Source organism: Cupressus sempervirens, chromosome 2 (assembly GCF_028749045.1).
Source record: "Cupressus sempervirens isolate cs-2001-9-10 chromosome 2, ASM2874904v1, whole genome shotgun sequence".
In the NCBI taxonomy this organism is placed as follows: domain Eukaryota; kingdom Viridiplantae; phylum Streptophyta; class Pinopsida; order Cupressales; family Cupressaceae; genus Cupressus; species Cupressus sempervirens.
Genome location: NC_143119.1, coordinates 386,140 through 411,051, shown reverse-complemented (window position 1 = coordinate 411,051; position 24,912 = coordinate 386,140). Strand labels below are relative to the sequence as shown.

The 24,912-nt window shown below is 36.0% G+C and overlaps 1 protein-coding gene across 1 annotated transcript in view; it reads right to left on the bottom strand.

Moving 5' to 3' along the window:
• Positions 1–24,314, bottom strand: part of LOC149570773 (uncharacterized) — a 53,109-nt gene extending 28,795 nt beyond the window's left edge. The window contains exon 1 of the mRNA XM_089812337.1: positions 23,030–24,314. Coding sequence (XP_089668463.1) covers positions 23,030–24,108 — 1,079 coding nt within the window. The 5' untranslated portion in view covers positions 24,109–24,314. The remainder of the gene's footprint in view (positions 1–23,029) is intronic.
• Positions 24,315–24,912: the final 598 nt, after the last annotated feature.

Here is a 24,912-nt window from a genome sequence, read left to right as displayed (position 1 = left end):
TTTACCTAGATGATATTTTGATCTTTAGTAAGACATTGGAGAAGCATTTGATAAATATTTGAAAGGTTTGGTGAAGGACTTGGTGTACCTGGGATTTGTAGTCTCAACAAAAGGTCTAAAAATGGACTCGGAGGAAGTTAAAGCTAACCTTGAGTGGCTACTCCAAAGAGTGCTATAGAGGTAAGATCTTTTCACGCACTCACTAGTTTTTATAAAAACTTCATAAGAGGTTTTACTAATATTTGTAGACCCTTAACTGAAACAATGAGGGGGATAGGAAAGAATAAGTGGACTGTAGGAGTAGATAACAGTTCTAATCTGTTAAAACAAAAAGTTACAGAGCGGCCTATTTTAGCACTTTCTGATTTTAACAAGGTGTTTCAAGTAGATTGTGATGCTAGTGGTGTTGCAATAAGAGTTGTTTTGAGCCAAGAAGGTAGACCTGTTGCTTATTTCAGTGAGAAATTGAATTATGCAAAAAGAAAATATTATGTTTATGATCACGAATTTTATGCTATAGTTCAGACATTGAAGAATTGGAGACAATATCTTCTTCCTAAGGAGTTTATTTTGTATACTGATCATCAAGCTTTGCAATATTTGAATAGTTAAGGAAAATTAAATCGAAGGCATTTGAAGTGGGTTGAGTTTTTGCAGAACTATACATATGTTTTGAAACACAAGTGTGGGAAGTCTAGTAGAGTTGCAAATGCTCTTAGTAGACGACAACTTTTGCTAACAGAAATGCACATTGAGGTGGTTGGGTTCAAGGAGCTTAGTAATTTGTATCCAAAGGATCTTGATTTTGGTGAAGCATGGAAGGCTTGTATAGAACTTGTTATTCTTAACATGACGAAGTGGTTGGATTTCATAATCCAAGATGGTATTGTTGTGAAGTTTTCACACCATCGCCCCAAGATTTTTGGGGACCCCCTTTTTTCTAATCGCCTTGGCAAATTTTTGGATTGTCCAACAATTTTGATTTTTGAAAATTTTGAGCCTTGGACACCTTCAGGGCCAGTGGGGAGAAGGTTAAATTTATTTTCATCGGGTTTCAACTTGATTTTCTAGAGCCCCCAATTTCATCCTTGAGCCGAACAAATTTTAAAGAGCAACACTTGGTAGGATAAAATTGTAAATTTTGAACTTAGACATTTTTCTTTTGAAAATTTGGATGGATATAATTGTGTAAATTTGGATAATTTTCAAAAATGAAAATTTTGTTAAATTTGGTCTTTTGGAAAATCTTGATTATTTTTGGTGAAAAAGATTATTTTTTGTGATGGTGAAATAAAATTGCAAAAATCGATTTTTGGCTTTAGAAGGAATTTTATTTTATTTTTGTTAAAAAAATAAATAAATAAATTTATTGGCATAGCAAAATCGATTTGGGTAAGAAATTGCAAAAAATTGATTTTAATAGACTAAAATTGCCTTGAAAACTTTTTACCTTTAATGAAATTGGTAATTTAATATTGAAAAATGGCTTTTGGTTAGCCAAAATCCTATTTTAATGACATTAATTACTAAATCCTCATTAAATGGAAATATTTAACATCTCCAAGGCACCATTTAATTTCTTTTTGCAATTTAGAGCTAATTGGCAATTTTAAAAGTTAATTTTCATCATGGCAAAATTAATTTTGGTTAAGTATTTAATTGTGGGCCATAATTTTGCATTAATTATTTGTTTTTCTTTCTCCCAGGGTCCAAGAAGAAAGTTGTGTATAAGAGGAGGCCTCTCTCCCATTTCTTCCTCACTTCTCACTTCTCCTTCTCAAGGCGTTGCTGATTTTGCAAGAGCAGATCTGCACTTTTCTTGCTTGGCGAATTTTGTGGAGGGCGAAATTTGTGGGAGCCGAAATTTGTGGAGGCCGAATTTTGTGGAAGCCAAAATTTGTGGGAGATAAAATTCTGATTTTTGCGAGTGGCTGTGATTTTTGCCCTAGGTTGGGAAATTTTATTTGGAGGTGAATTGCATGATAAATTTCTAATTTGCAAAAGGATTTGAACTTCTTGAAAGTCATATCCTAGTTCCGAAAAGTCGCTGTAAGCTTACTGGTTAAGGTGAATTTTCATCATCTAGAGTTGCAAGGAGTGCTGACATCCATCTTTCGTTCTAGTCTAAGGATTGTTCCACTTGGTTCTTCTTACCTTTTGGTCTACCACTCTACCATCCTGTAATAAGGCAACGAGCATGAGGATGATAGTGCAAGTAAGAATCCCAAACGGGCGAACACTAAGAAAGACAAAGAGGATATGATGCCCAATACTTCCTTCTTCTCGAAAATGAAGAGAATAACCGACACCAATATCTATACAGTGGACATGATACGGATGAGGGACAGACTGAAAGAAGGACAATCCCCCTTGACAAAGAAGATGTCAACGAGACAAATTTTGGATCGAAGTTGGATGAGTTGGGAAAGGTTGCTATCAAGAAAAAGCATTTGGGCACCCCTTCCTCTCTCAATGCTTTTATTGGATTTGACAAAGAATATGAGAAGGATCACGAAAGGATACTACAAGCAGCAAGTGGCGTGGCAAAGTCAGCGAAACTCAGGGCAAAGCACACACCCTGTCCTCCTATGGGAGAAGTTAATGAAAGGCTAGCTAAGTTCATTGCCTTAGCTAAGAAAATGAAAGAAAAGGGAAGATTTATATTAGAAGATCATTTGATGTAAGCCCAAGTGGCAATTTCCCTTTCTTCTAGAATAGGACAAGTGTCTATTTCTGATTGGCCACCATTTTGGTGCCTTCTCATTGGTTGCCACTTTTTGCACTTTTTTCATTAGTCCATTGATGAGGTGGCAACTTCTCATTGGCCAATGGGGTGGCAACCCTAATTAGGGTTTTGAGGATCCAATTTGGATCGTTGATCTTGTTTTACTCTCCACCATCCGTTGTATTTCTGGCCCCTATAAAAGGCCATTTCCTCGCTTTTGTAAAATGGTCGGAGAAATTGTTGCAAAAATAATACCAAAATTGCTCTCTTTTTCATTGTTGCGATTTGCATGTTGATTAAGAACATTGGGTATTATTGCATGTTTTCTACTTCCACTTAGTTAGATTTTCTTTCAAGTTGTTAAAGTTGGTTGCATTTGAAGTTGTTTAAGTGAAGTTAAAGTAGATGAATAGTTGTATGGTAGCATTGGTAAATGTTTGATAGGGATCAATACTAGGCCACTAGCATCCTAGCAGCTAGTTGGGAAGCTTTGTGTCGTAAACTAGTTTATTTTTCCTTTGAATCATTGCACCTGTGGAAGTGAGGCCACTGGTCAACTCTCATTAGGTTCGATTCCCGTCCATTTGCTAACCTTCCATTCATAGGAGTAGGAGTAGAATAGTGAGTAGTTGGGTAGTCGAAGCTTAGAGAAGCAAGTTAGAGGAGTAAGTTAAGTATTAGAACACATCCATTCACCTTCCACAACCATCATTTTTCCATCAACTTCATCACTGGCAGACACATCCTCCATCACCACCACCATCAACATTATCTGCCTCCGCATATTTCACAAACCAAGTCGTCATCTCCATCATTCCACCAAAGTCCAAGTCATCCTCGAATGAATAGCGTAAGGCCGCCTACGTGATTACTAGCAAATCACATCGATAAAACTGAGCAAGTATCCAACGATGTAAGGAACATTGGAGCTATTGCTTATGTCTTCATGAGTAATAACTTTTCAAGAGAGGAGTTGCATGTTTGATATCCCATATTGAATATTCAAATCCTAATATGTTATGTAAGTGATACAAAACTCGCATCAATAGGTATGTTGTTCAAAGGGAGCCAGTTGTGCATTCCAAGAAGTTCAATGAGAGAGAATCTCATCAAGGAGAAGCATATTGGAGGATTGGCTGGACAATTTGGGAGAGATAAGACCATTGTTGAGGATTATTACTGGCCATAATTGCAGCAAGATGTGAAGAAGTTTGTGCAGAGTTACAAAGTATGTCAAATGGCAAAAGGAGTGAAGCAGAATACGAGGTTGTATCAACCATTGTCTGTACCAAAGAACCAAAGAAGCTAAGGGAGGATGTTAGCGTTGATTTCGTTCTTGGATTACCAAGGACTCAACGAGGGCATGATTCTATTTTTGTGGTGGTTGACAGGCTTTCAAAGATGACACATTTCATTCCCTGTAAAAAGACTAGTGATGTTGTCCATGTGTAGAGTTGTTTTTCAAAGAAGTGGTGAGACTACATGGTGTGCCAGAGAGTAAAGTTTTAGATCACGATACCAAAATTGTTAGGTATTTCTCGCATACATTGTGAAAGAAACTGAAGACAGATTTGAAGTTCAATTCAACACATCATCCATAGACTGATGGATAGACAAAACTTGTGAATCGCAGTTTGGGAAACTTTTTGAGATGTTTGGTTGGAGACAAACCAAAAGGTGGGATCTGATTTTACTACAAGCAAAATTTGCATATAATAATTCTGTCATCAGAAGTACCCATAAATCACCATTCTATATTGTATATAGGAGTAGTCCCAGAAATGCTTCTGAACTGAGGCAATTGGATAAAGGAGAGATATGTAGTGCTGAAAAATAATAGTTTGTTGAACATTTGAAGAACATCCATGAGGAGGTGAGGAAGCACATTATAAAGGTGAATAAATAGTACAAGAAATTTTATATTGGAGATGAAGTCATGGTTGATTAGAGAAAGGAGTATTTTCTAGTAGGTACATATAATAAGCTGAAAATGAAGAAGTTTGGACTATGCAAGATAGTGAAAGTAGCTTACTGAATTGAATATTTCACCAGGATTTAACATTTCAGATTTGACAAAGTATTATGAAGGAGATGACGGAGATGAAGTCGCAAAAGTGCAGTGGAGTATTCTAGTAGCTAGTTTGGCTACAAAGGAGATTGAGATACTAGGCAGTTGTGTTGGCAAAAGTACAAGGAATAAAACTTATGAAGAATACCTAGTCAAATCAAAAAAGAGGCCAGCAGAAGATTCATCGTGGCTAGAAAGGGAGGAGGTTAATCGTCTTGGTTTTTCTCTAAATACCTGAGATGTGAGAGGGTCTCTTCTCAAATTACCCAGGGTGTCTGATGCAGGAGCAGAGTAATGTGACTCACGCTGAGTCGCACGAGTCACGCAAGTCAGCGAGCTACCAATGCCTAACCAAGGCATTATGACTCGTGACTCACGAGCGGCGAATCAGGTGGCGTGACTCGCCTGACTCGGGCTGCTTGACTCAGCCGCGGCAACATAAAATCGGCAAGCTTAAAATATTAATTTTTTCATACTTTTTTAATTTTATTTTTCTTCTTACTCACTCTTATAACCCTAAAAGGACTTCCATAACACTCTATTGTGAGAAGAACAAAGAGAGAGAGAGGTAGAAGAGAAATAGAGTGTCCTTGTTTTGCAACTAGATGAAAGGAAGAGGAGAAACTTGCATTTGTGACATTGGAGCTTGAATTTAAATCATCAAAGAGTTTATAGGAGCTCTTCTCAACACTTCCCAAAGCATTTGAAAGAGGTAAGAGTTGATTTTTTAGATTTTGATGATTTTTTTCTCTATGCTTATGGGTTTTTTGGATGAATTTTTTTGTTTGTTTATGAGTTTTTTTAACTTTAGATCTTCATAAAATACAATGCTTAAATAGTAATATTTGGTCTAAAATGTCTTATTGCAACAACCTTTACATTTTTCCTTACTCATAATGGCTTCTAGAGGTTAAAAAACCCAAGCTCTCTAAAGGCAATAAAAAAGATGAGCGTTGGAAGTTCACCATAGACTTTTCGGTTAGAACTAGAACTCAAACGAAAATGCATATTTTGCAAAACCATTAATAGTAGGGGGATAAATAGATTGAAATACCATATTGTTGGCATACGTGTCATGATACTGAGCCTTGTAGAGCTGCAACTGTTGAGGCTCAACGTTTTTGTTATGTAGCCTTGGAAAATATGAACAAGAAAAGGAATTTAAATAAAAATTTGAAATGTTAGCTCAGATTGGTTCTAATTCCCTTCCACTCTCATTTGGAAATGTTTTTGAGTCAGTAGGTTGTGTTGGAGAAGGTTCTTCCCTTCCCCCCTATCGTCCTAGTGCTTCTGCTAGTCGTACTTTTTCTACCTCTATTCCTTGCACGGCTAGTGGTGCTACTGCTACGATTGCTGCCCCTTCTAGTAGTATTGGGCCTATTGGCTTTACCTTTCGTCCTAGAGTCGGAAAATCTAGGTTGGACAATTTTTTTATATCGCGTTCCACTCCTGGTGCACAACCCTCACTTGAGAGCTTGGGCTGGAATAGGGAGGTACATAAAGTTGGAATAAGAGCAATTTGCAAGTTTTGGTTTTTCTGCAACATTCCATTTATAACAGCCAAGTATTTCAATTTCATTTATATTTGATTGTTTTACATTTTCAGTTTTAAAATTTAAATTCAATTTTATACTTTTAAGTTCTAACTTGATGTTGAAAATTTGAAATATGCTAATTAAAATGTTTTTATAAATGTAATACGACTCCTTATTGGCAAGGGATGATTAATGTAATTTCCATCTATGGTGCGGGGTTCAAAGCCCCCATTGAAGATGAGTTGAGTGGCCCCCTCTTACTAGATATGGTTGAAGAGATGAAACTTGAGTTGGAGGACCATAAAAGAATTTGGAGCCAAAAGGGGTGTACCATTATGACGGATGGATGGACAAATAGGAGGAATAGGACCCTCCTAAATTTTCTTGTTTCTAGCGAAGGTAATTCATCATCCTCTACTTCTTGAAGTCTAAATTTAAAATTTAATGTATTATTGAATAATGAAAATTTTCTTTTATTGACTATTGATTCTTGATTCTTGAATGATAATTATTTTGTGTAATTTTCACTTTCAACATCCACCATGTTTTTGAAGTCTATAGATGCTTCCTCACATGTGAAAAATGCAAAATTCTTATGTGAGGCTATTGAGGAGGTCATAAGGGAGGTGGGGGAAGAGAATGTTGTCCAAGTGGTGACTAATAATGCAACTAATTATGTTGCTGCAAGTAAAAATTTAACTTCTAACTTTCTAAGTTCTATTTCTAAAAAATTGTTTTAGTTTTTCATTAAATTTTGAAAGTTAAAATTTTTTTAATACATCAAAAATGTTCATTGTTTACTAATTAATTTAAAATTGCTGCAAGAAAACTTTTGATGGAGAGACACCCAAAAATCTTTTGGACTCCATGTGCAGCCCATTGCATCGACCTCATGTTAGAGGATATTGGAAAGCTTGTATGGGTGAAATCGTGTGTTACCAAGGCCAAAAATCTTTGTAAGTTCATCTATAATCATGCCTTTGTCCTCAGCACTATGAGGCAATACACAAAGGGAAAGGAGTTGGCTCGTCCTGGTATCACAAGATTTGCCTCTAATTTTATCACACTAAAATCGTTGTTGAGTTCAAAGTTAGCTTTGAGGTGCATGTTTGTTGGTCCAAAATGGAGTTCCTCCTCCTTTGCCACTAGCCCTGCAAGGATAGATGCAACAAAATGCATTTATAATGATGACGGTTTTTGGGAGCCATGTTCGAAGATTGTGGAGGTAATTTAAATTTTAAAAGCTTAAGTCTTAAAATTTTATAAATTAATTTCTCATACATATTTTTGTTTTATTTTCATTGTGCAACTTTGCAAAGTTTCATTATTCACTAAATTGTTTCTTTGTTTAATTGTTTTGTAAATCACTGAGCCCCTTGTAGCCCTCCTACGAGTTGTTGCTGGCGAGAAGCCCTCTATGGGCTACATTTATGAGGGCATGGATAGGGTCAAGGAGGCTATTAAGGCCAAATATGTCTAAGTTGAGGAAAACTATGGCCCTATTTGGGACATAATTGATAGCAGATGGCAAAATCAGCTTCATAAGCCCATCCATACAGCAACCTATTACCTCGATCCGGCATACCGTTTCCGTGATGATTTCAAGGCAGATGAGGAGGTTCTTAGTGGCCTATACACTGTGATATCGAAGATGGCCACTAATGCCACAGATATATTGCTTGAGATGGATGTTTATAATAATGCATTAGATTTTTTCAAGTCAAATTTGCAAATAAGGTCGTACAAAATTGCAGCTAGGTAAAAATTGCAGCTTAAGCCTTATACAATCTAGTTTTTAAATTTCTAGCTTTAAACTTTAAGTTTAAACTTTAAAGTTCAAATTTTGAGATGAGACTAATATTTTTTCTTTTCTTTTTTTCAAAATTCAGATAGATGGTGGCAAATGTTTGGGCCTTCAACCAAAAACCTTTAGCAAATCACCATCCGCATTTTGAGCCAGCCGAGTAGCGCTTCTAGATGTGAGCACAACTGGAGCATGTTCAAGCACATCCACTCGAAGAGGCGTAACAAGTTGTCTGTGGAGAAAATGAATACGCTAGTCTTTGTGCATTACAACCTGCGCATTAGGACCAGGGAGATTTTGGATAGTGACACCTCTCCGATTACTCTAGAGGAGGTTGATTCAGAGTCTTAGTGAATCACTGAGGCTACTGATCCTATCTTTGATGATGATGACCTACAGTGGGTTGACCAAGCAGATAGAGAGGGTCAGGCTGAGGCTGTGGCTATGGCAACAGAGGACCAGAGAGCTCCAGTTGTTCCTAGTGGCACCTCACAGGCATTGACAAAGCCAGAGACTACAGTTGATCCTAGTGGCACCTCACAGGCATTGGCAGAGCCAGAGACTACAGTTGACCCTAGAGGCACCTTACAGGCTGATGTTATGGCTAATCAATCATCCAAGACCTACCTTAGACGCCTTACTAAGAGGCATTTTATAGATTCTACTGAGCCTGAGGTTGAGGTTGGGGATGTGGATGAGGATGATGATGAGATAAGGACTCCAACTAGGAGCCATAGCTATAGTCTTGTTTTAACTTTTTGTTTAACTTAATATATGATCAGAATTTGGAACATTTGATAATGACTATTGATTCATTGAATCTTGATGTGTTGGATTTCATAATACATAATACATATACATTTTGATGGGTTGCATGGATTTATCATTTTATATATGATTGTATGTTTTACTTTTATAATATTTCCCTCAACTACTATTTAAACTTTAATTACTATTAATATAGTGTTTAGCAATTTACCTTTGTAGTATTGTACAGTGTACTTATGTAATCAATGTATGTTTGACTTTTAACTTTAAGTATGTGCATTATGATCAAATTATCTTCTATTTAATGATGTTATTGTGTCTTTAAGCTTTATTCAATAATGGGTGCATGGAATGTTCTTTAAATCCTAAAAAATCTCAAAATTTCGAAATTTTTACACTTTACCAAGTCACCACCGAGTCATTTCCGAGTCCGAGCCGAGTCACGAGTCAAGTTACCCTTGCCAAGTCCGAGCCAAGTCCGAGTCACATTACTTTGTGCAAGAGCATCCTAGGTGTAAGAGCAATCTTGCATGAACCAAAAATATTTCATTTCAGTTGTTTGAATAAGAGTTGTCTTAATGTAGAGTTGCTATCTGTCTTGCTACTTAGTGAGTCAGTAATACGAGTTCGGAATGTCCTAATTTTAGAGGTTGAAGCTCAGTGCCATATCATGCATATTCATGGATTTATTGTAGATTTGTGGTGTGCAATTTCGGTATTAAAAACTTCAGGTGTGCAAGGAAAAGGGCTGAAAACTCAATGGATGGCCTGAATTAGTGTTATTTATATAACAAATCTATATGATAATGTGAATGTTCCATCATAACGATGATTGAGATAGAGAAATGATAAGGTGGCCCAAATATCCCCTATCCTAGGACTAATAGCAAAAAATATATCTCCTTGCCCTCGTGTGGTTCTTAACCATTCATATAAAGTGGTCTGTCCAAAGATTCTTGGCCTTTACTAATAAGAACATTAGTTATTCTACAATGGATTTCAAGGCTTTTATAAAATTCTTCATACTAAGGTCTATCATTTATTGCATTTGGAGGTACATCTACACATTTGCAGTGATTCTTTTGATCTTAACCGTAAATTCCTGAACACCACATAATTTCTTACTATTTTCGGGACAAGATTTGACACAAGACAAAACTTTGAACCTTAAAGCAGATTTCTCCCCTTAGTAATGTCATATTTTCCAGCTATTGGCATAGTTTGCAAATGTGGGACGATTTTATCAATCTTGCACCATTTCTTACTTCCCAAGCTTGAGTGTAAACCAAAGAATCTTCAACTTTGGTCCTTTTCCTTGGCTTGTGGAAATTAGCACTCAAGAGCGCACTTGAGGCTTGGTCCAAGATTTTAAAGTTTGATGAAATTCTTTGCATCATGTGAATCCACATCCATGTGTGTTCTTTTGGCTTGGCGAAGGATTTAACACTTTTTGACATATTACTTAAGTATCATGAACTAGGACTCTATGAAGAGCACACGAATATACTGAGGGGGGGGTGGGGTGGGGTGTGAATCAATATATTAACAATTATGCCAGATAAAACTTTTATCCAATCAATTAACTTCAAATGCTGAAATGAACAATTATGCACATAACACAAGATTTATTTGGAAACCCAATGCGAGAGAAAACCACGACAATAAATCTTTTATATAAACTTGTTCTTTTACAAATTAGTTTGTAGGCTCCAACCTACTAGAGTTTATGACCTCTGTTTATGAGCACCAACTCACTGGAAGCTCCGACTCCCACACTTCGTAGGCTCCAACCCACTAGAAGCACCAACCCCCACTTTGACTTCGTGAGCACCAACCCACTACACACAAACTTGTTTTCCACCTTGATAATGTTGCTTACTTCAATTGATGATGGACAATCAAATCTCTACTTCAAATCTCCACATCCTTTCTATAATTTGCATCTGTTTCTTCTATATCTACATATATGTCTCATAAATATATCTTTTATATCTGTCCCCAATCTGGATAAATACTTCTTTTTATCTCATCTATTCAACATATATTATATGTCAGATTTAAATCTGAATATATATATTTCTTTATTTTCACTCTTCTTCTTAATCCTCTTACATGTGCTTATATTCACACTTATCCTTGACTTATCTCAGATGTATCACTCTTAATGCTCCTTTCTTCAACCGCTACTTTTCTTTTCTGCTCTATTTCTTCTCTTTATATATTCTTCTTTCAACAATCTCCCGTCACTTCCTTTTATTATTTTCTTTCACTTCACACAATCTTTCTTTTTGAAGCATCCCTTATTTATATTCTAATATAAGAAGTGGCTTTTCATATTTTAAAGGTCATGTCTTTTCTTTCATTAGATATTTGCAAACTAAACTCACTCACTTTTAATTATATTTTATCAATGATCTCTTATTTAGAGAATGTTATGATATCGTCCAGAACACTTGTGTGCACTCCTTAATTTCTTCCTTCGCTGCTGTAGTAGTTTTATTTATTTTTCATAAATTCCTCTAGTCAAATCATAGACTCCCATAGAAATTATTTTCATCTTCAGTAAACATGTGAACTCCATGTTTTGCCGTCCATGTTTGCATGTAAACTCCATTATCTGCCACTCATATACTATTGGGCTTCTTCAATTTGATCGCACCCATTCTTTTTAATTTATTTTGTGTATTTAATTGCCTATAGTCTCTTTATCTTCATTGTTCGTATCTTAATCCAAATGTTGGAATACTGGTATTGTTATCGCCAATTTATTTGGACTTCAACTCTGCCATCATTTTTATGTATATTGAATTTTGTTTTAATCAGGCTTCATGATAGTTTCCCACTTTTACTTACCAATATTGCTGATGCATGGATATCTAAGATATGCATTTTTTTTGTGTTTAACCTGTGCGCAACTCTGACGTTACTGTCTTGTCCAAAATTTATTACACTTATATACAAAGTTGCATGGATACGGATACAGATACAGTATTGGGTACGGATACAGCCATTTTTAAGAACCCCAATATGGATATGGCTGGACACAACATTAATAAATAACACATATGCATATACTTAACATAGTTTTCCAAGTTATTGTAGGAGATTTTCATTACTTCAAAAGTAATATTGACACATAAGTGATACATAAATATTTATAAGTTAATTTAACACTTCACAATATGTAAAAATAGTAGAGTTGCATTAGAAGATAACCCAAAAACGGGTTGCTGAAATAGAAAAACATTTTATTTGTCTTTCTCATTCGGTGGAAGTTTTGTTTATACTATTTTTTTTAAAAATTGCTTTAATATAGTTTTTTTATATTTAAAGGGAAGATCTACATCAAATCTTCAAAAAAAACAAATCTCATAGTATTTGGTATGGCTTGAAAATCAAGTTTATCAAGTTTATTAGGCAGACATGGGCACAATATTCAACGTGTATCCGGGCAGTATTGGATACGGGGATGCGCGTGCCCAAGGAGGGACATAGGAGTGTCCAGCAGCTCTTCTTATATACTATGCTGCTGTCAATCTCCATCATTTCTGATCAATATGTGATGTGGCAATATAATTTGTCATTTTCTGAATGAATCCTTTGAAAACATACTTACACCTTATCATATATTAGGCTAGTCTTTTTGTTCTGTATATTAATAAAATTCTGACCTGTCATATGAATAAGACAAATTTTGTCTTATCTAATTTGTGTCCTTAATATTTTGTGGGCTAGCCTTCACATAACACAAATTCTTGTCTTATTCTTATGCTGTCTTTTTCTGTGAATGAAACAGTAAATTTTGTCTTTCATTAATGTATCTGCGTACAGTGATAAAATACTTTGTATTTGTTTGACTTTTATCATCATTCATTTGAATGCTCTACTGTATCTTTTCTGTCCAGTATATCTTTATATATTGGATCGGGTCTGTGATCTCTGAACACTTTTGTGGTGTGTAGTTATTACCAGTTCTTTCAACGCTGTCTGTATGTTCTACAACACAATCACTGTTCTATAAGCATCTGAAACTGTAAGTCTTCCCATATGTCTTCTACCATTTTTCTTTACCCAAGAACTATTGCTAAAAGCCATTTTCGATTCTGTGTATCTTCTAATGTCAAATTAATAAGCACAATATTCTTCAGATAAACATGTTGCTGAATCAATGCATATGTGGATATGTCAACTGACGAGATACTGGGAATTCTGCCCCCCACTGCATACTCAGCATGGTTTACACTGTTTTGATTACAAATTGGATCTGTAGCTTGAGTGGACATCTCAGTCTCTATTGTCTTGCAATTTCAATAAGCTCATCAGGCAATTATTTTCATAGTCTTCTAGCTTTCATTGCCACAATATTCTAATTAAACTTTCCATCTATTTTCTTATCCCTTTATTTACATCAGTAACAATATATTCAACAATCTTCTGAATGCCTTCGACATCAATGACAATATTTCCATCACTCTAAAGTGAGCATTGGCCATGGAAATGGATTTTTTGCAACTTGGGTATTTTCATACTTTTCCATTCTCCATTGATTGACACTAAACTATTTTCCACATTTTGATTTAATGCCTACCATTTTCAAATTTGGGCATACTTAGATAATAGGAGGATTTGCTTTGTTTTTTTTGCACACTAATGAACTTCTTGAAACCCAAGGATTACTACTCATGGGTGCAAATGAGCCCAGATAAGGATTTTTACACTTCAAAGGAAATCCTTGTATACTAACATTCTTCTATTAAAATTTATTTTTGTCAAGACCACCCGATTTTTTATCAACAACATCTTCCCACTTCAACACTGGATAGAATCTGCTATTCTCATTCTTGATCAATGTTGGTCAAGACAAACTCGAACCTCTAGGTTGTGTCATTCCTCCTCCCGCAAAACAAAATAAATATGCCTCTTTTCAATTCTCAGAGCCTCTTTTCAATTCTTCAAACTCACTGCAAATACACCTCTCTCAAGAGAAAAACTCTCCAAAAATTATCTACCACTCTTCAAAATTTCCATGCTACCTCTTAAGAACTTAATTTTTGAGACTTTAAAAATTATCAATGCCCCACAAATTCCGTTTCTCAGATATGAATTAGATAATAGGAGGGTTTGCTTTGTTTTTTTTGCACACTAATGAACTTCTTGAAACCCAAGGATTACTACTCATGGGCGCAAATGAGCCCAGATAAGGATTTTTACACTTCAAAGGAAATCCTTGTATACTAAAATTCTTCTATTAAATTTATTTTTGTCAAGACCACCCGATTTTTTATCACCAACATCTTCCCACTTCAACACTGAATAGAATCTGCTATTCTCATTCTTGATCAATGTTGGTCAAGACAAACTCGAACCTCTAGGTTGTGTCATTCCTCCTCCCGCAAAACAAAATAAATATGCCTCTTTTCAATTCTTCAAACTCACTGCAAATACACCTCTCTCAAGAGAAAAACTCTCCAAAAATTATCTACCACTCTTCAAAATTTCCACGCTACCTCTTAAGAACTTAATTCTTCAAAAGCATTACTCCTCTTGCTCTAGGCTCTCTAAATCTTCAATGTGAGAACGAATGAGAATTCATCTGTAATTTAGGAATGTGGTCCTCAACCTACTAAATTGGCAATGAGTAAGTTGTCATTCCAAGAGAATCTCTTACAAGAATTACCACTATCTCAAAGTTTCTATTATTCCGTCAGTCTCCTCAACATGTGCCATGTTCCTTCCATTTTCACAAAAGTTCCAGGCTTTGAACTTCATCAACAAGCTTCATTCATGGGTGTGCATTTGAAGAGGTTGGAATTTAAATATTCCAGCAGTTCAATTATTTTTAATGCTTTATTAATTATATATTGGGTGTAATTTCAAATAGTTAAAACTCTGTCCGAGTTTAATTTTACACTCGCACACTTCTCTATAATGTCTCAGGTTTCAGCAGCCTTGGAGAGTCCAAAAGACAGATTTTTTATCCTAGTTTGCAAAGGAGCACTGATTATCTACAAAGATGATATCTAATCGGTACACTATTTTGACACATACACTGATATGCTGAACCAAGAAGAACTGGAGAATCTGAAGCAGTTCACCAAAGACAAGGACATCAATATTAAGAAAGAAAATGCACAGATTAAAGAACAAAGGGAGAAATGTGAACTAAGTTGGGATGATGTAGCTAACATTCTTCCTGCAGTAGAACCACCAATTGATGCTTTTGAACTGAGACAAGACAGTGTAGCAACACTATAATTCATCCATGGGATCTATGATGGTGTCTGTTAGTTTGATACGCTCTCTATTATTTCTGATTCACTGTCTAGAAATGCCATCTGTATAGGCCAATGAACACGTCAAATTTTTAGTAATGTATAAGAAAGGCAGCTGGTATATTGAGTCATAGGAGAATGACTTTGTTTGGGTATATAAAACTGTTATGGTCCTTGCTATGTCTTTTTGATCCAAAAACTTTAATACAGTTCAGCAATTTGTTGTAGTCAGCTTTATTATCTATCTTAATACAATATAAATATTTAATTAAATTATAAATGTTTCTAACATTTCCTTGGTTTTCTATATTTAATTAAACCCACTTTTTGCAATTTCTTTCCTTTAAGTGCACCTTGTTGACATAGAATTTCAACACTTGATAAGCTCCCATCAGCCTACTAAATCGCCATAGGCAAATTCCATATCTAAACGAAAAAAATTTATTGTCTTTTGCAATTTGCACCCTTGATTTTCCACACTAGCATAGTTTAATTCATTTCTTTCCAACCCCACTTAGAACACTTTAGACATGGGCTTGTTTTCTGAACTTTATACTGTCATCATTTCAAATGCATTATAAAACCATATCTTTCAGACTTCATTGACCATAGCTTTTTATAACCTATCCCCCTTGGCATGAGCAAATGCATTATAAAACCATATCTTTCAGACTTCATTGACTATAGCTTTTTATAACCTATCCCCTTTGGCATGAGCATAGACATAGCAAAGATTTTCGATATTTGAAATACTTAGATCAGTCCCATGAAATACTTATATCCTTCCCATGAACACATATTAACGTTAGTCAAGGATTTCAAAATATTAACATTCTTGGTCTGAGTAACATTTGCATTAGAGCGCATACTAGCCTCTACTCTGGATTTCCAATTTTGAACCATATTCCTTAAGACTTGCGGATTTGCAATTTGAGCGCATGACAGAGCATTTAGTGGACTCTCAAACCTTATAAGGTTTCCTTACAAATTATCTACTCCAAGCAAGATTATTGTGCAAGAAGGAATAGTGCTGTGGAGCACATACCACACATTGTGGAGGATTTTTAATCTTTTTATCATTTCCATAAGTTGTGTAGCATTAGCTCTTATGGTCAAGGATTTTGTAACACACTTCAGAAATTCCTTTGTCTCTGGTTGCATTCTATAAAAGCACATAGATTTTGCATTTGAGGCGCAATTCTTGCCATCTGAGTTTGGGTATTGAAAGGCATACTATAATTGCAAAGGGTCTGAACCAAATTCTTTGACAAGAATGAGAACAAAACTTCCGGGTGTATAAGATTGTGCTAGTAGATTTCCCATATGTATACGTTACTGAATTCTTGATCTTAGCTGATAAGAGCATTGGATACTCTACACAAGATTTCAGCCTGGCTACAAAAAAAATCACACTAAGGCCTAGCATTTATTGCATTTGGAGATAGACTTTGCCATTTGCAGCACTTCTTTTGATTTTAACATCGAATTTCTGAATACTTCAAGAAATTTCTTAGTGTAGTGTTTTGGGCACAAGATTTGACACCTGGCAAAAACTTCAAACCTTGAAACAAATTCCTATCCTTAGTAATGCCATCTTATAAAACTATTGGGCATAGTTTCCACACGTGGACAATTATGGACATCTTGCATCATTTCTTCCTTCCTAAGCTTGAGCACAAGCCAAAGAGAATGAAGGGTACTCAACTTTGGTCCTTTACCTTAGCTTGTGGGAATCAGCACTAGAGAGTGCACTTAAGGCTTAGTGCAGGATTTTGATGTTTGATGAAACTCCTTGCAACATGTGAATCCACACCCATGTGTGTTCTTTTGGCTCGATAAGGATTTAACACTTTTGACAAATTACTTAGTATCATGTAATAGCACTCTAAAGCACACATTAGCCATGTAAACAGTTTCTTTAAGCTTTGTGAAGAACTCCTTGATCATAGAGAATCAACACTAGTAGATGTTCCCAGAGGTTAGGCAATGAGATTTTGTTACTTAGGTAATTTCACACTTTTCCATGCTTCTTTGATCAACACTTGACTATCTTCCACATTTCCATTGAATGTTTGCTCTTTTCAAATTTGGGCAAACTTAGGTTGCTGCATTTTGAAGCCTTGAAAATTCCCAACACCCCGTGAATGCCCTTTCTCAAATGTAAATTAGATACATAGGAGAAATTTTTTTTTTTTTTTTTTACATGTTCATGGAACTTTTTGATACCCCAGGATTACAGCTCATGGGCACTAATCAACCCCAAAAGAGGGTTTTTAGTTTTGAACACATTCCTTGTCTTGCTGGATTCCACACCCAAGGATATTAATGAGAGGGGGATTTTTTTCCATCGTACTTAGTCATTTTTTAATTTCCCCCTTCTTTGAGTCACACAATTATTACTTACACTTTGTTCAATCTCTACATGTTTCAAACTTGAGCATAAATTAGTTACTATGAGGAATTTTTTGATGACTTGGTCATTTTTTTATGTTCCTTGCTTCTTTCTCAATTAACATTGAGCCAATTTCACCACTTCTCCAATGCTTATACAATTAGTATAGTCTCTTTTTTATTACCATGAATTCTCTAGACTCAGTAGATTTTTATGCCTTCTTTCCTATAAATGCCCTCTTCCATTTTTTTATCACCTTTTCAAAGTTTCTCAATGCCCTTATGAACTACTTTTACAAATTGTCTTGTTCAATAAATACTTCTTCAAATTCCTTTTCTAGGAGATGCTTTTTCAAATTGCTTTTAAGTTTTAAGGTTGCTTTTTTTATTGTATTTCTAGATACCTATTTTCTTCTTTTGTTTGTATTACCTTCTCAAAATAAACTAACTACAAATAAAAAATTATTCAAATGTAAAATTTGGCAAACTAAAAAACCCACAAATATAGGAACTTGGACTAAAGACTTAAGATTTCACTAGTTTATTCTTCAAAGGTTTTTCAACTCCAACACTTGATTAGGAAAACGTTCAAAATAAAGCCCTAAAAGGCAAGAAGAAAGTCTTAGCCAAACTTATCACTTCTCACTTGAAACACAAAGATGTTTAGGAGACAAGCACTAGAACTACCAAGACCCAAAGCCAACAAGGCCAATGCAATGGGGTGATGTGTAAAGAGGTCAAAATAGGTATGTTTCTAGTTTTTTCATCCAGATGCCAACCTTGGCTTTCCCTAACCCATTAAAGTTAAGGATGGTCAGTCTCATAGATTAAATCTCTCCAAGAAGTGGCAAATATCTCTACTTCTTGAGAGAACTTTTGCAAAACAAGAAAACATAAGGTTTTCGCACAAGAAATTCAAGACGAGAAAACCTTAAATTTTTGCCAATAAGTTGGCCAATTCTTTGTGATAATTGCAAACTTCTCATGATAACTTAACTACTCTCAGGCGACACCAATAAACCTTCGACGCAACGACTTGCCCATTCATTGTTCATTTTATAATTTTGAGTGTTTGGAGGAGCGGAACGGGGTTTTGGTAAAGAAGAGGACTTGGAGTGATCACCTACATCATTTAGATGTGGTATTGGGTATCATAAAGGTTCAGTCACTTTGTGCAAAAGCTTCCAAGTGTGATTTTGAAATGACAAAGATGTTGCGACTTCGAAATATTATTGGTGCAAATGGTGCAAAAGTTCATCAAGAGAGGATATAGGCAATCCTAGGCTAGTCATCGCCTAAGATAGAAAGTATCAGAGTTGAGGGAATTTTTGGGGTTGTGCTCTTACTATAGAAGGTATGTTGGAGGTTTTTTGCAATTCTCTTCTCCATTGACAACTTGATTAAAAAGGTAACGTTACTAAAGTCTCAAGAGGCACAAGTGACTTTTGACAAACTCAAGAAGGTATGTTGGAGGTTTTTTGCAATTCTCTTCTCCATTGACAACTTGATTAAAAAGGTAACGTTACTAAAGTCTCAAGAGGCACAAGTGACTTTTGACAAACTCAAGAAGGCTATGAGTCCCTGTCAAATGTTTGCACTATCAAATTTAACACAGCCTTTCATTCTAGAGTGTGATGGATCAGGTCAAGGGATAAATGCAATGTTGATGCACAATTGGCACTTGATTGTGTTTGGGAGCAAAACATTGAGAGATACAAAGAGGTTGTACTCTACAAGTGATAAGGAGATGCTAGCAATTATGCATGTGTTGGCCACATTCAGATAGGACAAATCACAAAAGCCTTAAGTATTTTCTAAAGCAAAAAGAAATGAGTGGCAACAAGAGTGGGAAAGCAAGATTCAAGCTTACAACTTCAATTTGGAGTATGTAAAAGGTAAGAAAAATATTGTTGCTAACGCACTATCCAGACAACCAACCCTCAACAATCTCACCAAGATTTCAATCGACTGGAGATCTCAATTTTTGGCAAGTATTCAGTAATAGATGGTACAATTTATTATAAGAATAAGGTTTGTCTTGTACCAAATTAAAGGCCAAGATTCTTAGCGCATTACACGATGCACCATTAGTGTTACATCCAAGTTTCTATAAAATCTATAGGCAAATTCTAAAAGGTTTTCTTGGACAGAATTTAACAATAACATAGTTCGAGAGTGTCTAGTTTGCCAACAGAATAAATCAAAACGCATTCCCTACAGGCCTTCTACAACCACTTACAATATCTGAGTAAAAAACAAAAAGGATATTTATGGGCTTTGTCACAAGGCTTCCACGAGTTCAAGGGAGAGACTGCATCTTTGTAGGGGTGAACTAAATAACAAAGTACAAAGATTTATGTGCCATTGCCACAAATTATTTAATACATCAAGTGGCAGATTTATTTTTCAGAGGGGTGTTCAAGTTGCATAGTCTACCTAAGACCATTGTCAGTAAAAGGGGCGGCAAATTTATTAGTTTGCTTCAAAAGAAATTGTTTTTATTAGTAGGAAGAGAATTGCCTTAATGCACTAAATACCATCCACAACCGGATGAGCAAACCTAAATTGGATAGAGGGCTATCTTAGAAAGTATATTTCAAGGCAACAATGTGCTTGGGTTAGATGGTTTTACATGGGTGAGCATTGTTATAATACCACCTTTCAATCTGATTATTAGCATGTCGCCATTCAAAGCCTTGCCTTGCAAGGGTAATAATGTTGATTCTTTTGTAAACGTGGCATTTGATGACAACAAGGTTCCTTGTGCAAGAGAGACAATTCAATAATATCCATATATTCTCAGTACTTTGAAAGATAACATTCAAAATGCTTAGAATAAGCAAAAAATGTATGCAAACAAGCATAGAGCAATGAGGACATTTCAAGTTGAGGTTGACATTCTTGCACCTACAAATTTGTAATGCAGGGGCTCATTACCCCTCCAAAACCCCCACACACCTGAGTGATGACAAATCTAGGATAACCTATATCTTCTCTTTATGACCAATCTAGGATTTAATATTCTTGCGCCTACAATTTTGTAACAGAAAGGCTTCTCACCACTCCAAAACCCCCATGCACCCGGGTTAGAGAAATCCCTACATCATGAAGTTGGCATTCCCAATGGTCCCACCATTGGCTTCACACCACCATCTTGTTGTTGAGGACTTCTATGAGCAAAAATTGCAGCTGCAGCACTTGTGATAGAAAGGGGGTTTAATTTTGCTATGTTCAAGTATTTGGTATTATAATTTACTTGTTCTTATGCTATAATACATTATTCCATAACTAGCATTTCAAGTACTATAGTATACAAATGCATGAGATTTCCATACTCCATGATAAATTGGCTTGATAATTTTCTGGATTTGACAATCTAAACAATTTTTCCATCAACAATCTAAATCATAAATCTACTTTTCCTTTCTAGATTTAATAGTATACATTTAAGATTTTCTAACTTTTACAATGATGATTAAGAAATGTGTTATTTGTTGACCCTGTCCCTATGACATCCCCTTGCATGGATATCAACTTGTTCCTCTTTTCCCCATTATTTCTTCCTTTGATCCTTCCAAAGTTTTAGAATGGTATCTTATTATCCATAGGAATGTCTGCTTTCTGCAGTGTTTCCTGCATGTTAAAAGAACCAAGGTTTGTAATTGGTTGGAACAGTATGTGGCGAAAAAACACATCGGAGCCTGCGAGAATAAGACAGAAGTTAGCATGGAATGTCTGGAGTTCCCTCCCCAAGAGGAGGAAGGGGTATTAGAGGTTGATGAATCTCCCACCCCTTCAAATTTATGATAGGCACCATTATGCGACCTGTCCATGATAGTTTCGTTATCTTTTGGTCTTCCGAGTAGATACGATCTGTTCGGCAATTATCTTTTCTTCCAATGCTTGATTCGACAGTTGTAAGATATTATTAATTCAAATATATTTCCAAGTTGGCTATGGACTGTATGGCTTCTTTTTATGTTCTAACATTTACTAACCCCTTATGAGTAATTCTATTGTTTATACTAAGTTTTTCTTATTTACCATTAGTATTATGATAGGCTAATGGATGAGAATGGATAGAGATTCGTCAGCAACAAATCATAGAATGCTTTCTTGGGGAAAACTGAAGGACCATCACCCAACTCTATCCTATCAGTGCCCCTTGAGTTGGGTTGTACAGCACTGTTGATTATTTATTATATGGTTTTGGCCTCTTGCTTATCAAAAAAAAAAAAGGGTTATTTAGCAGAATCTAAAATTCAAAGATGCCAAAGAAAATTTAGCAAATCAATAAACAGTAGCACCAACAAACAAACTTTAAGAGCTTTTAATAATAATATCATATTTGTAAAACTTGCCAAGTTCTTGCAAAACAAAACTTGCCGAGTACTCACAAGCCAATTTACAAGTTATTTTCTTGTCGAAGAATTCACTAGAGTTCTTATCAAACTTGTGACAATTTTTGCTTTAAAATTGCCTAGTAAATGCAAATAATCATGATTTTTCTCTTCAAAACTCATTCAAATTCATATAATTTCATTTTTCTTGGTTGTGGTTAAAAAGACATGAGAAAATCTTCACTCTCTTTTCTTATTTTCTCTGAAAAATATTTTTTTGACCTTTCGCAGAAACAAAAACCCCTTCTATCATAGGCATTTTTTAACAGCAAACCTAAAAACTGATGCTAAAGGTGTGTTCTCTGCCTTCTTTGTCCTTTCAAAATATTCATTTCTATTTAGTTCTGGCTTCTCAAATTTATCTAGAGTTTTCAAGGACTTGCATATCGTTCCCCTATTCTTCTTAGACCTAGTTTGCATTAGTGCTCCTTAATTAATTGGTTAGCACTAATCTCTATAGAGCTATTTCTTTAGAATTGGGATCGAGAAGACTCCTCTCCTTGACTTCCCTCCCTCTATTAAACATATGTGTGTTGGTTATGTGATGAAATTTGGTTTTATAAAGTTTCATTCATAAATGATGGAAATTAGAGATATGCTCAACAAATTCAATTATATGCATGTTTTGAAAGAATATTTTGAACACTTATGTATTTTCAAATGTTCAATTTATTTGTTAAAGTGATTGCCGACCTTTCCCTTGTTTTCTAAAAGATTTGGGCCAGCCAAATCATTACCAAACCCTAGTTTTTTTAAACTAAGATTAAAATACTTCATTGCTGTCAGAAATTTAAAATCTGAAAAAGCAGAAGTTGACCTGAATTTTTATTGTTTGAACGTTGAGTGACCACTGAACCATTCTGCTCTAATCGAGATAAGCTTCAATCAGCTAACCTAAAAGTTCTATAATTTAAGGAACTTGAAGGTAAAGTCTAGGCAACAAATTTCTAGTATTTGGCGAGATTTTCTAGTGTTTTCGAGGATGATTAATCGAAACCTACCATAAACTGATTGACAAAATACAAAATTGCGCAAAGTTTTAAAAGCAAAAATCAAGCCAGCTGACCTGAAAAGCTTCTCAGCCTCCTGTAAATTTCCGTGTTCAATATACCAGTCCATCAAGTAAGCAACCGAAAGAGCATCACGGCTCAAATTCTTCTCCACAAGCATCCCGAAAAAATCGAGGGCATCGTTAATTCTATCAGCATTGCAGTAGCCTTCTATCACAGCATTACTCGACATTGCCGTCCGTTCAACCTTCTCGGGTACAAACTGAAAAACATCGAGGGCCTCTTGAACTCTCCCAGCAGCAATATAACCTCTAATTAAATCACAAAACACCGGCTCGCTAAAAATAGAGCCTCTCTTCCTCATTTCCATGTACAGCTCCGTGGCCTGATCCATTGCCCCGCCCTTCACAAAACCCTCAATCGTAGCCGCATATGTGGGTGGATCAGCCCCATAGCACTTTTCAAGCATTTCCATGAAAAGCCGCATGACTTCCTCGTATTTTCCGAGTCTAAAATGAGCAGCCATCAAGTGCTTAAAGGTCACGTTACTGGGTCTCATATTAGCGTCATAGATCATCTGCAACATACCAAAACACTTTTCCATGTCGAGCAGCTCAACGTAGCTGCCAAGTACAATGTTGTAGGTAACGACGTTGGGTATGACTTTCGATTGGCGCATGAATGCAAAGAGATTGAAGACATTCTCGTACCTTCCAGCGCGATGGCAATGGCCAAGGAGAGAGTTGTAGGTGAAAATCGTGGGGCGGATACGAGAGTACTGCGCCTGACGAGCAGCGACTAGAGCTTCGTCAAGTTTGCCAGAGCGGCTGAGCGATTGAAGACGGTTGTGGAGGCTGAGGCGATCCCCCACCAAGACATTGATGGGCTCAGGCAGGTTGGGGTCGTGAGGTTTCGGGGGACCATAGCGGTTACGCTGCAGAGCGCTCATGGGAGGGTCTACGCGGAGTGCGCGCTTTCTGGCGCGCCGCTCCGCTGCCGCGTCCAGCGCGGCCTGCGACATGTACACCTCGCGCATGCCCCGCCTGAATATCGTCCAGGGCTCTCCAGCCCTAGTTGGGGACGACGACGAGGCATTGTTAACCAGTACCGTAATTAGCCGTCTGTAAATCCCCATAGAGGTTGCTGCTCCAGCACCTGCGAGAGCTGGAACTTCAATACCGAAGAGGAATGTGGAACCCTCACAAAATTTTATACCGTGACTGGACGGGTTTTGTTGGTCCGTGAAGAACCTGATAAAACTTCTGGAAATAAATAGCGAACGGGCAGGAGTACCAATAGGTAAGGTCTAGTTGCTCCTCTTGAGTACCAATCGAAATATTCGAGAGATTTGGGCTAAAACCCTACTTAATATAGCCCGTGGCTAAACAGCCGAGGAAATGCATCAGATGTGACTTTTTGTTTGATTTATTAATTTATTTAAAGCTCACCGAACCTGTTTGTGTGATTTTTAAATTAATTAATAAATCAAACAAAATGTCACATCTGGTGCAAATATTCGGCCAGATAGACATCGCCCTTTATATAGGGGTCAATTTAGAGTTGATCCCAAAAAAAACAAAAAAACAAATCAAAAATATCACTATGTTTTCCTCAATCAAATGATATAGCAGGTAGTATATAATAGCACTTTTTAGAGTGCAATACATATGTCGAAGGGTGAATTGGGGGAGAAAATAGTCTCTTATTTTGCATATATTTGTGCAACTAATAAGACTATTGGTAGATTATTTAATAATGTTTCAATACCTTAAACTTTGTCAAAAATATAAAATTATAATCATAACAATGATAATAATTCTACATAATCTAATTTGTAAAAGAAAACTTAACCCTAATCATAACATAAACCTATCCTAAATCAAATAGTAGTAAAGACACTAACTATAGCACTAATCATATCCTAAATCTATACTAAGTT